Source organism: Quercus robur, chromosome 8, assembly GCF_932294415.1.
Source record: "Quercus robur chromosome 8, dhQueRobu3.1, whole genome shotgun sequence".
Lineage (NCBI taxonomy): Eukaryota > Viridiplantae > Streptophyta > Magnoliopsida > Fagales > Fagaceae > Quercus > Quercus robur.
In genome coordinates, this window is record NC_065541.1 from 54,463,676 (window position 1) to 54,478,358 (window position 14,683).

At 35.2% G+C, this 14,683-nt stretch overlaps 1 protein-coding gene across 6 annotated transcripts in view; it reads left to right on the plus strand.

Moving 5' to 3' along the window:
* LOC126697064 (BEACH domain-containing protein C2) overlaps nt 1-14,683 on the plus strand; it is an 83,388-nt gene that overhangs the window by 64,670 nt on the left and 4,035 nt on the right. For 5 of the 6 annotated variants that reach the window (XM_050393888.1, XM_050393891.1, XM_050393887.1 and 2 more), the window contains exons 12-29: nt 186-270; nt 650-844; nt 2,083-2,628; nt 2,710-2,853; nt 3,017-3,493; nt 4,688-4,830; nt 6,318-6,387; nt 6,547-6,630; nt 7,838-7,894; nt 8,034-8,102; nt 8,185-8,271; nt 8,351-8,467; nt 9,740-9,889; nt 10,003-10,087; nt 10,189-10,309; nt 10,494-10,590; nt 10,681-10,794; nt 13,693-14,062. In XM_050393888.1, coding sequence (XP_050249845.1) covers nt 186-270; nt 650-844; nt 2,083-2,628; nt 2,710-2,853; nt 3,017-3,493; nt 4,688-4,830; nt 6,318-6,387; nt 6,547-6,630; nt 7,838-7,894; nt 8,034-8,102; nt 8,185-8,271; nt 8,351-8,467; nt 9,740-9,889; nt 10,003-10,087; nt 10,189-10,309; nt 10,494-10,590; nt 10,681-10,794; nt 13,693-14,062 — 3,011 coding nt within the window. Of the gene's footprint in view, nt 1-185; nt 271-649; nt 845-2,082; nt 2,629-2,709; nt 2,854-3,016; nt 3,494-4,687; nt 4,831-6,317; nt 6,388-6,546; nt 6,631-7,837; nt 7,895-8,033; nt 8,103-8,184; nt 8,272-8,350; nt 8,468-9,739; nt 9,890-10,002; nt 10,088-10,188; nt 10,310-10,493; nt 10,591-10,680; nt 10,795-13,679; nt 14,063-14,683 lie in introns of those variants that run through there. The other variant, XM_050393892.1, reaches the window with a different exon arrangement.

Genomic DNA, 14,683 nt, shown 5'->3' on the forward strand with positions numbered 1-14,683 from the left:
ATATTGAAACTGCATAGCTGTGATCATAAGATAAACAAAGGCTCTTCTATGAATATCTTTACATGAGTCTTGCATTTATGATGTCATCAGCATAATTTTTTCTGGTTATCCTGCTGTTCAAGGTTTTTTTTTTTTTTTAAAAATAAATATAAAGCTGTGAACTAATATATACTATTGATGTACAGTGTGCTTTCACCTGTCCTAAACATGCCAATTTCCGATTCCAAGAGACAGCGAGTATTGGTAGCATCTTGTGTTCTTTATTCTGAGGTTAGTTAAAATATGTAATTGATTGCAGTGGTATAGTGCTCTACATGTTTGCTTAGGTCAGATCTTAGTTTGTTTCATGCTGAGATCATGATGGAAACTGTATTGTTTCCTTCCACCTTTTTTTTTTTTTTTGAGTGATGCTAGGACCACAACTTTTACCACAACTTGCTCATGTGGCAAGTCGTGAGTGGTGGAGTTGGGGACCCACCATTTTACTCCACCACTCACGACTTGTCATGTGATCAAGTTGTGACAAAAGTTGTGATCCTAGCATTTTTTTTTTCCTGTTCTCTCTCTCTCAAGGGACATTGGATCCATTGCTGTCTTGATTGTTGATAATTGTTCTTGTAGTTACCTTATCATAGCATTTACTTTGCAGGTATGGCATGCAGTTGGTAGGGACAGAAAGCCTCTTCGCAAACAGTACCTTGAGGCCATATTACCACCATTTGTTGCTGTTCTGAGGAGGTGGCGGCCACTTTTGGCTGGAATTCATGAACTTGCTACTGCTGATGGTTTGAACCCTCTTATTGTTGATGACCGTGCATTGGCTGCTGATGCCCTGCCAATAGAGGTTATTGGAGATTGTCATCCTTCTTTTATTCTGTTTTGATATATATATATATATATATAAATTTTTTTTTGGATTCATAGCTTCTAGTGTATCAGTTTTATATTTCCACATGCTGACTAACATATTTCTGGCCTTAAAGAAGGCTTTGTGAATGTTATCTTGACAATCTTTAATCTTTCAACATTTGTTCTGTGAGTAGATGCCGTCACAGAACAAATGTGAGTTTTGATCCCATGGGTGGGGGAAGGGGAGTTTCAAACTAGTGGCCTCTTTATTACTCATGGTCCCTAAACGATTGTGCTACCTCTTGGGGTTAGATGCTGTCGATTGATTGATGTCGACTTATCTTGCTCGTTTGAAAATTCCACTGTAGTAAGGCACAAATAAAATAAATTATGTTTTTACTAGAGGTCCTGTTCCATGTGTGTTAATATGAATAAGTTAGCATTATGCGTCAGTACTCAGGCAGGGCCCTTCATTGATATTCCTGTGTTTTTTGGAGGGAAAATGTTGTGTTTTAGGTGAGGACAAGATTTGAGAAAAAATATTTTTTTGACAGGTAAGACTTTAGAAAAAAAAACACATCCATCACTCCAAGGTGGAGCATCTTTCCAAGCTATTCACTTTTTGGTAGTACACAGTATCTTGTGTCTTGTATTTCTTCACTAGTGAATCATGTGCATAAAACCATGTTTGAACAGCAACTATTCACTACAAATGTTTAAAATTTTATATATTTTGTATTGCTTATATTTGATTACTGTCAGCATTTGTATTTGTAATTTTCTTCCAATGATTTGATATTCACTTAGGACAAGTATGTTGTAATTTATTTTGGTAGTTTGTCTTAGCTTAATTTGTTTGGGGGAGAATTATAATCACCCTACTTTTAGATTCTGAAACTGATATTTTCTTTTTTGTGAAGACTTTCTTGCACTCACAGTTTGGAGTACTAGAAATTAAAATGGAGGCCAATTTTGTTGTATCTTCTGTTATTCCTTTTTTCTATTACATGGTTAGAAGTATCTCCTGGTGTGCCCTTTATTATCTATATATACCTTTTATGTTGCATCTTTTTTTATTGGTTGAGATGTACCAATTGCCAATGCTGTTTGGATCAAAAGGTTTATTTCCTATAAACAAGGGGTGGAGGATGATGTTACGGTTGAATCCTGATTGAGTGTTGGGTTTACCTGTAAAAAAAATCTTTTGAGATGTATCATTTTTATATCTTTCAGGCTGCTCTTGCCATGATATCTCCAGCTTGGGCTGCTGCTTTTGCATCACCGCCTGCTGCAATGGCATTGGCAATGATTGCTGCTGGTGCTTCTGGGGGTGAGTCCTCAGCTCCTGCCACTAATTTGCAGCTCAAGCGTGATTCATCATTGCTTGAAAGGAAAACTGCTAGGCTTCATACATTTTCAAGCTTTCATAAACCTTTGGAGGCACCTAACAAATCGCCAGCACTTCCTAAGGACAAAGCTGCTGCAAAAGCTGCTGCCTTGGCAGCTGCACGTGATCTTGAACGCAGTGCCAAGATTGGTTCTGGAAGGGGTCTCAGTGCTGTGGCAATGGCCACTTCTGCACAACGAAGGAATGCCAGTGACATGGAGCGTGTGAAGAGATGGAATGTATCTGAAGCAATGGGAGTTGCTTGGATGGAATGTTTGCAACCAGTTGATACAAGATCAGTTTATGGGAAAGATTTTAATGCTCTTTCCTACAAATTCATTGCTGTACTTGTTGCAAGTTTTGCTCTAGCAAGGAACATGCAACGATCAGAGGTTTGAGTGGTGCTTTTCCTTCTGGTTTTCATTACTTACGGAGGTAGCATTTAAGATTTATCATTTTTCCTTTCTCTCCAGATTGACAGGCGCGCTCAAGTTGATGTAATAGCTCGTCATCGTTTTTCAACTGGAATTCGTGCATGGCGCAAACTTGTCCATTGCTTGATAGAAATGAACTGCCTTTTTGGTCCATTTGGGGACCATTTATGCAATCCTGCACGTGTATGTTGTTAGAACTTACTCTGTAAACTGCATCTTCAGTTGTTGCTGCATTTGTATTTGTTACTCATGATATGATGGCCCTGCACCTTTTGTATCATTTATGGCTTGTTTACTGTGAAGGTAGGAATCATAATCTCTGAAAGAAACCATTGTGGATCTGTAGGTTTTTTGGAAGTTGGACTTAATGGAAAGTGCTTCAAGGATGAGACCATGTTTGAGGAGGAATTATAGAGGGTCTGATCACTTTGGTGCTGCTGCCAATTATGAGGATCATATTGAGACAAAGCAGGATCAAGAAAATGTCATAAATTCATCGAATGCTCCTATTCTAGCAGCTGAAGCCATCTCGATGGAGCCAGTCAATGAAGAAGATGAGCAGGTGGAAATTGATAATTCAGATATCAGGGCTCATGAAACAAAACATGGTGCAGATATTCAGCCAAGAGCATCTGGGACAGCTGAGCAAACCATGCAGGCATCCCTTGGAGGTAATGATCAACTCACTAGTGACCAAGACTTGGTCCAAAGTTCTTCAGCAGTTGCCCCTGGGTATGTTCCCAGCGAACTTGATGAAAGAATAGTTTTTGAGCTTCCTTCATCAATGGTTCGGCCACTGAGGGTTGTACGAGGAACCTTTCAAGTAAGTTATACAAGCTCAAGCCTGACATTTCTTTCAATTTACATTTGATAATCTCATTTGCTTTGCCATCATGCCATGTCTAGATGCATATTATGAATTTATGATGTGGGCACACTATTTTTTTTATTTTATTCCATAAATGTCAAAGAAGTATATGCAATCAATTAGAACTAAGGAAAATTCCTCTTTTGGATCATTATAAATCCACTATTCCATTTATGTTTAAGGGCCAACTTGGTATCGTTGCTGTTGTCCCTTACCTAAGAGAATGAGCCCTGTTTAGACACTTCCTTGAGCAATAGCGATGAGCTGTACCGTTTGAATGATATTACTGCTTGTTAAAATGCTGTGCTCAACCCGATCTCAAGATGGAGTTATGTTGTGGCTCTGTGGTGTTATAGAGTTCAACCCTCATGGTGTCCTTTTTTAAATGAAAATTTTGCTTACAGAGCCAAACCTTGTTTGGATTGGAAGATACTAGTAGATATGTCTCCAATATATGTTTTTTTTTTTTTTTTTTTTAATTAAGTAAGAAAGATGTATATAAGTTGGCAAGTTTATTATTATTATTATTATAAGTTGGCAAGAAATATAAATCTTTCTTATTTATCCAAAAAAAAAAAAAAAAAACTTGCCAACTTATACACCTCTTTCTTACTTATCACCAAAAAAAAAAAAAAAAAAAAAAAAAACTTGCCAACTTATATACATCTTTCTTACTTATCAAAAAAAAAAAAAAAAAAGTCTCTAATATGTGTTTAAGAACGATTGAGTTTTAACTGAAATCGCACTTTCTCCCCTTGTAACAACAAGGTGGAGGGTGAGGTTGTTGGTTCGAAACTTATTGTGTGCCTGTGCAAGTGCAACTTACAATTTTTTTTTTCTTTATATCCCTTGTCGATTCCCATTTTCTAGATACTATTTTTTAAACCCCCCCTTTCTAGATACATAGCATGCATTTTAAAATGATATCTTATTTTTTTTTATTTCATCCACAGTGACTGTGACTATCAAACCTTTTTTCTGTTTCCAATGGATTGGAATTGAAATGGGACTACCTTCTTTTCTTTTAGTTATGATCTAGGCAACTGAAATCAATATTTTAGTGCTATAACTTGTCCCAAGAAATTTGACTTATCGTAATTACTCATAATAATTTCTACTAAGCTTAGACTCCAATGTCTCCTTTTTCAGGTAACCAGTAGGAGAATAAATTTTATAGTTGATAATAGTGAGACCAACATCACAGATGGGTTGGAATGCAGTACTGAGTTGAGAGGCCTAGAAAAGGATCACAGCTGGTTGATGTCCTCTCTTCATCAAATATATAGCAGAAGGTAAAGTCAATAGTATATTTATGTTAGTTTTATTGTAATTTATTTTTGTGCTTGTTGGAACCTTAGTAAATTGAGCTATTAATTTTTGAAATATCATTGAATACATCAATTTTTTTTTTTTTTTTTTTTTACTGTGAATTAAGCTTTTAGATAGCTAATAGTGGGTTAATCTAGGTATTTTTTTTTTTGGGTCGTATCTGACACATTAAAATTATGTTTGTCATTAGGGAACTGAGTTTAGAAAAAAGAAATAAAGATGGACTGGCATTTGGTTCATGGAACTATATAAAACGCATTTGGTTAGGGAAAATGGAAAATGGTTTTCAAAATTGTTCGCCCTTCGAGAATCTATTTTTGTAACATATGGAATTTTCATTGCTTCTTATCAAACCTAGGTTTACAGTTTGGTTTCTTTCAAAAAAACAGCATTGCAATGTAGTGGATGGTTCCATTTCTGAACTAACTTGGTCAAATTCTGATTTACCTATAATCCTTAGGCACCTAAACATAGGGGTGGCAATTGCTATCAAAAAAAAAAACATAGGGGTGGCAAAATCCAACACAATCAGTAAACACGACACGAGATTGGCAGGTTATGAGTTGAGGTTTAATGGGTTCGTGTCATATTCGGGCTGACACAATTAACTCGTTTAATAAATGTGTTGTGTTTGTGTCCAACCCATAGAACCTGTTTGACTCATCTGACATGTTTATCTAAATGTCATTTTACCAATATACCTTTCAAAACCATAGGTTTATAAAATAAGGTTTTTTTTTTTTTTTTTGATAAGTAAAACTAAGGTTATTTTGTTTGACATATTGATTGAATATTTGAGATATTGAGATATGCTTTAGTTTTTAATGATTATTTGTGATGCAATTACTCACTAGTTCTAAATTTGATATTAAAAAAATCTATTTGTTTGGTTTTTCATAGTTTAGATCAATTGGGTATATACTAAAATTTGTATTTTTTTCGCTTTGATAAAATCTAATAAATGGGTCAACACGACTGACCTATTTAATAAACAGGTCGTGTTAGGGTTGAGGAATCCTGACCTGGTTAATACATGTGTCAAGTTATTGTTGACTCATATAATCAAATACTTATGAGTTGACACAACATGAACCCGACATGCTAACACAAATTGCCACCTCTACCTAAACACTAAGGCTAGATTGAGTAATGGCAATAACCAGCTACTATGGACCTATCAAAAAGAACCAGCTATTATGGATTTGATATATCTTAATAGTTATCCAACACAAAGATATTAAGCCACTTAACATCTATTTGCTGTGAAGAAAGATGCTTTTCTTTCATTTTCTCCTCACTTAAGTCTGAGATGTTATTTCTCATACTATCTTTTGTAGTTATGTAATATAATGTGATGCCATTGCCTCTCAGCTGTTCATGTTAAGTTATTTGATACTTTTCTGTTTGTTTCTGTTCTTCATCTCCCTTTACTGGGTTCTTTTCCCCACAGGTATCTCCTAAGAAGGAGTGCTTTGGAACTGTTCATGGTTGACCGCTCAAATTTCTTCTTTGATTTTGGGGTACATCTTTGAAAGATATCATCTCCATTTCCTTTGCTTTTTGCTTGTGTAAATAATAAAAGTATAAAAGTATTTGTTTCCAATCCTTGCAATATGCCTGCTAATCAACCTGTTGTTGACATTTACTTTTTCTTGTTTCCCCCCCTTTTTATACTTCAGAGTGTTGAGGGGCGGCGAAATGCATATCGAGCTATTGTTCAAGCACGTCCTCCTCATTTGAACAATATATATTTGGCAACTCAGGTTTGCATCTTGTTCCTCCTGCTATATGTGTAGATAATTTTCTGTGAAAGTTTTTTGTCTGTCAGTGTTGTGTAAGGATCTTGTTAGCAAAAATATAAAAGGTATAAACTTTCTACTTTTACACCCACAATAACTTCATCTGTCAATTCCATTGTTGGTTTAAATATCCTCTCATTCCAGTCAAACTTACTAAATTTCAAAGAATTTTAGACATGGAGCTTTCCCGTCCAGATAGTGCTCAAACTAAAGTTTCTATTTATTTATTATCTGAGTTTATGAATCAGATAGCTACTTTGTGAATGTAATATTTGGTATACATGACAGGCATGTAGAGTGCATTAGGTTTTGTCTGGTAGAGAAGATAGAGAAGTGAGAGGAAAGAAAATATAAAGTGGATGAGGAAAAAAAAAAAAAAGGATAGAAGAGATTAACATTTGTTAGGAGGGAGAGAAAAGTGGAGAGAATAAAGCATCTTGTATTAAATTCTATTATATCCTTTTATTGAATAAATTAGAGGCATTAGATTGTCAAATCACCTATGTTAGACTTTTATAAAAAAAAAAAATCACCTATTTAAGACATTTTTCTCCCATTTTGGGAAGATTTTAAGTGGCACACCTAGATAGAAAGCAATAAGCTTTCATTTTTTTCATTTCTTCTACTTTTTTGTTCTACCAAACAAGCTAGAATTGCAATCTATCTTCCATTTTCTCTTCACCCTTGTCTATCCTCTCATTTTTCCACCCTACCTAATGCACTCTTTGTCTGATTGTGGAAGTGTAAAATAGGAATTTTCTTTATAAGTAATAAAGATTTTTTTTAGGTAAGAAGAAAACTCACAAGATAGAGCCTCCTAAAGAATTACAATTGTAGATTAAATAGACTTTGATATTGACTAATGAGTTACAAGATACCCCCAATCATAGGGTTTGTGTTTTTAAAATTAAAATGTGAGCTTAAAATCTCACTTATTCTAGGTATTACACTTTTACATAGCTTCTTTTTAAATAAAATAAGCTTATTCGAACACACTCACAACATTAAAAAAAAAAAAAAAAAAAAAATACTAGACATGATCTCTATGACATTTGAATTTAGCTTCATGTGTGTGAGTGATTTCAGTGCAGGATTATAATTTTTGCAAGGATTTCCCCCTTCATCTTTGCCTTTATAGTTGAGGACTAATTTAATTATTTATGTATTCTAGAGACCTGATCAACTCCTGAAGAGAACTCAGCTTATGGAACGTTGGGCAAGGTGGGAGGTATGAGTTCAGAGTGAACTTCACATTGTCAGGAATATTGTTTGCAGTTATATAGCTTTAGTGCTTTCATTTCTTAAATTTTAATATGTCCCATAAAGAGATGAGAATAATAATCTGTATAATCACAACTCTCATGCAGATCAGCAATTTTGAATATCTGATGCAGCTGAATACCCTGGCTGGTCGTAGTTATAATGACATCACTCAGGTTGATTTTTCTCAACAGTTCTTCATTTTATATGGAGAAATTCTGAGCATCTGTTACTAAGCTTTTTTCATTTTTCTTGCAGTATCCAGTTTTCCCTTGGATTCTTTCTGACTACAGTTCAAAAAGTTTGGATCTCGCTGATCCTTCTTCTTATCGAGATCTTTCAAAGGTGGCATCATTTGAATTTTTCTTCCTGTCATTGTAGAATTATGAATTTTATGGTGTCATTAAAGCCTTATATTTTACAGCCTGTTGGTGCTTTGAATCCTGACCGTCTCAAAAAATTCCAAGAGAGATATTCTAGCTTTGAGGATCCTGTCATCCCCAAATTCCATTATGGTTCACACTACTCAAGTGCTGGAACAGTAGGTGTTCCCTTGTATTTATTTTTTTGTATTAGTGTTTTTGCTGTGTTAATATATTGTAATTGCTGTGCCCAATGAGTTATAGCTCATCTGAAACTCCATTCTTCGTTAGTAATTGGTTGGAGGGTGAGATTAGGGGTTCAAATTACTCAAGTGAGGAATTTGATGATTGCTGCAAGTTGGAGACTGCGAGCCGTGGACCTTCCCCGGAGGAATTTGATGATGTTTGATATTTCTTTATTTGCTTTGCAAAATATCATTTTGCTTGTGTGTAATCCATAATTAAAAAAAATTATTATTTATATATTGAAAATTTTTCTGGTTTGATTTCAGGATCCTATTTTGCTAGGGTAGTAGTGAATTATGATAACTCACAAATTCAATAGTAATTTGAACTTTTCTTGCTAAAAGTTAGCATGAAAGTTTGCTTACATCCATTGTTTGCCTTAGTTTATATGAAATGTTGCTTGTTTTTCAATTATGTTGTCGTTTTCAAATAATTTCAAAGTTAAAATACCTTTTATTCTTTGGTTATTCGGCTGTGTACACTGAAAATTTTGCAATTTATCCTGGATCCTAGTTTGCTAGTTAGTAGTGAATTGAGAGACTTGAACTCTCCTTGCTAAATGTTCACAGGAAGTTCTAGGTACATCTCAAATGTTGCCTGTTTTCCAATTAGGTTGTCATTTTCTCAGAGCATAGATCTCAAATTATTTCAAAGTTAAAACACCTTTTTATTCTTTGGTAATTCAGCTGTCTACACCGAAAATTTGCAATTCACACTGGACCCTAGATTGCTAGTTATTGAATTGAGGAAAACTTGAGCTTTCCTTGCTGAAAGTTCATGTGAAATTCTAGGTACATCTATTATCTTCATTATATCATATAAAATGTGCCATGTTTTTATTTGGCTCTCCTTTGTACACTTTCTGTGTACTAGGGCAGTGCGACCCCTTTTTTTTTGAGCCTTTCAATTAAATTCAATTGCTTATAAAAAAATTTAAAAAAAAAATCTATGTTTCCAGATTTATCATTTCTCAAAGTACAATTTTATTCGTGACAAGACACCTTTATTCTTTGGTAATCTGGCAGTCTATGTTGAAAAATGGCAATTTGTTTGATTTAATATTCTGAAACTTGTCATTTCTGATATTTATACAACATTCTTTGTGTTTGTGTACTAATTAAATTCAGTATCAATTGGGTGAAGTTTCTTAATTATTAGGAGACACTATGATGATACCTCTGTAATTTTTTGTGTTTCTATTACAGGTTCTATATTACCTTGTTAGGGTTGAACCATTTACAACTCTCTCGATTCAATTGCAAGGTGGCAAATTTGATCATGCAGATCGGATGTTTTCAGATATTGCTGGTACTTGGAATGGAATTCTTGAGGAAATGAGTGATGTGAAGGAATTGGTATGTGTATGATCATTATTATGAAGGAATTACATCTCTCATCCTTGTTTACTTTTCAATTTCATATAATGGCTATGAATTTGAAATAAATTTTCTGTGTTTTTGTACCTTAGGTTCCTGAGCTATTTTACCTCCCTGAGACCTTGACCAATGAAAACTCAATTGATTTTGGTACAACACAATTAGGTGGAAAGCTTGGTATGTTTCTCAAATTACTTTGTTTTAGTAACATGGATCAATATTGATGGCCATCAAACTGAAGTTGAATGTTCTCTTTTGATTTATATTCACCATATCAGATTCTGTTGAACTTCCTCCTTGGGCTGAAAACCCAATTGATTTCATTCATAAGCATCGAATGGCTCTTGAGAGCGAGCATGTATCTGCCCATTTGCATGAGTGGATTGATCTTATATTTGGGTAGGTATCCCAATTTTGTGACAGGAATTATAATTTTCTGAATCATATTGCTCTGTTATTTCATTTTTAATCTTTAGACAATTGTTAACCATGGTAGAGATATTAGAAAGCTGTCATACTGAAATCAACTTGGAGCTTTTTTTTTTTTCATCTGGTGTTTACTGCATTGAATTGGAACGTTCAGGTATAAGCAACGGGGCAAAGAAGCTATATTGGCAAATAATGTATTCTTTTATATCACCTATGAAGGGACAGTCGATATTGATAAGATCGTGGACCCAGTAAGTCTATTTTGCTGGCCATAATTGCTCTTCGATTTTTCTGTTTCTTACTTATGTTCATTTTGTTTTCCTCTTTTGTACCAACAAAAGGTACAACAGCGCGCTACACAAGACCAGATTGCATACTTTGGACAAACCCCATCCCAACTTTTGACTGTCCCTCATTTGAAGAAGATGCCATTAGCTGATGTTCTTCATTTGCAGGTAACAATCAATTTCATTTGGCTGAACCTTAATTTTCTTGGGTTCAATTTGTTTCTGCAGATTTCTTATACATATGGAATTTTTTTGTTTTTGTCCTTAATTTTAATGTAGCATTCTATATCTTCCCCCTAGATTTTTATGGAGGTGTCGTGTATCTCCATTATGTTGCTGGTAGTGGGATGTATTTCATGATAATTTAAAACCAAAATGGGGGATTAAGCTTATTAGTCTCTCCGTGAAGCTTTAGGAGAGTAATTGAGCACAGGTTGAGACATGAAACAACAATATCAGAGAATTAATTTGGTATTATTTTAGGGTAGACAACAATGGAGGCTATTTTCTTACCTGGGCATTTAATGGAGAAAATAGAGAAAGGAGTCGAGATTTTCACATGGTTTTTATTGACTTAGAGAAAGTTTATGATAAGGTATTTAGAAAGGCAATTGGTGGATTTTGAAATGGAAAAGGGCTACTCTAAAGAATTTTAATTTCGTTAAGGATATGTATGCCAGTGTGATAACTAATGTGAAAACCAATGAGGTATCATAAGCATTCCTATCACAATAAGTTTGTATTAAGGATCAATATTAAGTTCTTATCTCTTCACATTTAATTATGAATGAGCATACTCTATTCAAGAGAAGGTTCTATGGTGTCTGCTTTATACAAATGATATTGTTGTTAGTTGATAAGACTAGAGCTAACTCATTGGAAGTTTGGAGGGATACTTTAAATAATAAGGGTTTAAAGGTAAATAGGACCAGTATGGTCAAAGGCGAGCCAGGTGCTTGGTCAAGGCAAGGCACCTTTGAAGCCTTGAGGCAAGGTTCCTCTAAATAGGGTGTTTGCCTTTGGAGCCTAGGTGAACGGCTGAGCACTCAAGCTTGCCTTTAAAGCCTAAGTGAGAACCTCAATGAAATTCAGCAAAAAGAAAGAAAGGAAAAAATAAATAAAAGGGGAAAAAAACCTTCAATCATATAATCTTTTAGCTTTGATTTTTTTTTTTTTTTTTTTTTTTTTTTTTTTTTTTTTACTTTTTGTTTTTAGAAGATTTTATATAATATTGTTAAATTTTTATTTTTAGATTAATAGAGCCTGCTACTGGTTTGAATTTTCAAACTATTCCTAATGAGCATTAGATACATATGATTTGAGTTCAAACGGTGGTAAGAAGGTTGGTAGGGTGGGAAAAGTGTACTTTCCAAAAAGAGGAAGGGTGATTTTGATTAAGAGTATGCTATCTTCTTTTATTTTATTTTATTTTAATATCTTTGTTCATGATGCCTACACATGTGGCCAATAAATTGGAAAAACTCCAAAGATATATATTGTATGGGGAGGCATTGGTGATACCTCAGAAGTTCTCCTTGGTGGATAGTGGTGTGCTCACCCTTAAAAGAAAGGGAATTTGAGTATCAAGAAGCTTAGCTCTTTTAATTTGGCACTCTTAGGGAAGTGGCCTTGGAGGTTTGGAGCGGAAAGGGACCATCTCTGGAGGAGAGTAATCTATGCTGAATATGGTGAAGTTTGGGGAGGGTTGATAACAGAGTAGCCTTGGGGTCAGAAGAGTATCAGTGGGGGATGGAAGCCATTCTTCAAATTCTCATGGTTTGTATGAGCAGCTCTTGAGTAAGATTTTGGACAAGGAGGCTTCAACATCTTAATTGTTCAATACCTATGAGGGTGAGGTCCAATACATTAATCCTCATGTCATCAGGATTGGGAATGGAATCAGTTGCTTCTTTTTTTGAGTTGCTCTATGATAATTTGCCTTCGTTGACATGTGAAAACTGAGCCTTGTGGATACCAAACAAGAAAGGCATGTTTGAGGTTCGATCATGCTATAATGCCCTTAGGGGTTCTACAGGTTTCCCTTCCCTTGGAAGAGCATATGGATGACCAAGGTCCCACAATGTGGAATGCGGCTTTAGGGAATGCCTTGACAATTGACAACTTCGAAAAAGGCATCTTGTTGATTATTGATTGTTGTTGTATGTGTTAAAGAAGCAGGGAGTCTATTGATGACCTGCTACTTAAATGTTCTTAGGCAACAAAGATATGTTCATTTGTCTTTGCATTGTTTGGACTAGTCTGGGTGATGCCTAAATTTGGGCTTGATCTTTTGGAGTATTGGCAAGGATGATTTCATTGCCATAGAGTAGCTAAGGCGTGGCAAGTCATGCCCATTTGTGTCGTGGAATTTGTGCTATGAAAGAAACAGGAGGGTTTTTGATGGAATTGAATGTCCTACCTTTGTAATCAAAGAGCACAATGTGGTCCTTGTATGAAAAGAGTGTAATGATTATATTTAGAGTTCTGCACTTCACTTTGCTCGCCTGAGCGTCTTTTTGGTGCCTTAGGTGATACAAGGGCTTGGCACCTCAAGGTTGCCTTTTGCTGTTGACCACATTAAATAGGACTAAAATTGATTATTTGCCCATCCAGAGAATAAATCTAGTATATAAATAGAGGTGAAGGGATGGTGAAACTCGTTCATCAAAAGATATTGAGGGGTGATAACTTTTGGTATCTTGAATTGATAATGCATAAAGATGGGGAAATTAAGGACAATGTGGCTGATAAAATAGGAGTGGGTTGGGGTAAATAAAGTAAAGAAGTGTGTGTGTAAATATTGCAAGATGCCCCAGTAAGGCTAAATGGTACATCCATGATGATAATAATGATGATAACGGTGTACTGCTATTGTACATCCTTTGTGCATGAGTTGTCTTCTCCCTCCCCCCCGCCCCCCCAAATACAACCCCTTATCAAAAAAATAATAAAAACTCCTTTCACTTGAGTTTTCATGTTAACATTGAGGTTTCAGCTGTTATGGTGTCTGTTATCTGATAAAGTATATACTTAAAAGATGATCCTGATTGTAGTTTTACTTGTCAGACCATCTTTCGCAATCCTCAAGAAGTCAAACCATATGCTATTCCAACACCTGAACGCTGCAATCTACCTGCAGCTGCCATTCATGCTTCTTCAGATACTGTTGTAATTGTTGATATCAATGCCCCAGCGGCACGTGTTGCACAGCACAAGTGGCAGCCCAACACACCTGATGGTCAGGGTACACCGTTCCTCTTTCAACATGGCAGAGCCTCAGCCAGCTCTGCTGGTGGAACATTTCTGCGCATGTTCAAAGGACCAGCTGGATCTGGTGCTGACGAGTGGCACTTTCCCCAAGCTCTAGCATTTGCCACATCTGGGATCAGAAGCTCAGCTATAGTTTCAATTACATGTGACAATGAAATTATTACTGGTAAGCATATATTTAGTTTTTATTCTAACCTTACGTACTTTGAATTTAATATATCAAGTAGAGTACTTCCATTCCTGTAAAAAATTGTAAGAATTTTTTAACTTGATGAAGTATTTTTTTGCTAAACACTTTCCTTGGGTATACTGTGAGTTCATTGTGTACTTTTTTAATCTAATAATAGGACTTTACTAGCTTACAACCTTGCAACTCTGCATTCTTGCTTCTCTTTTGTATCTGTAAAGAACCTATCAGGTTAGCAGTGTTGTCAACCTAGGCATATCTTACACCATTTGTGGTAATATTTTAAAAGAATTACTTTCATCCCTACACATTTCATTCATCAATTATACGGCATTTCTTCTTCTCTGAAAGGCTATTAAGTGATCAGAGGTTGATTAAAATTATTGAAGCTAATCTTTTTCCTTCCCAAATTTTTAGGACTAAAGCTGTGTTGTTGTTGTTGTTGTATACTAATCTTGTGCTTTGTTGTGTTACTGGAAAGGTGGAGGAAACCGACTAGAGCAGCAAGTTATTCATGGTTAATAGTTAGTACTTATTTTACTCATAGGATTTTCTATTGATATACCAGATTAGTGCGATTCTGATAGATAGCTTTTGTGA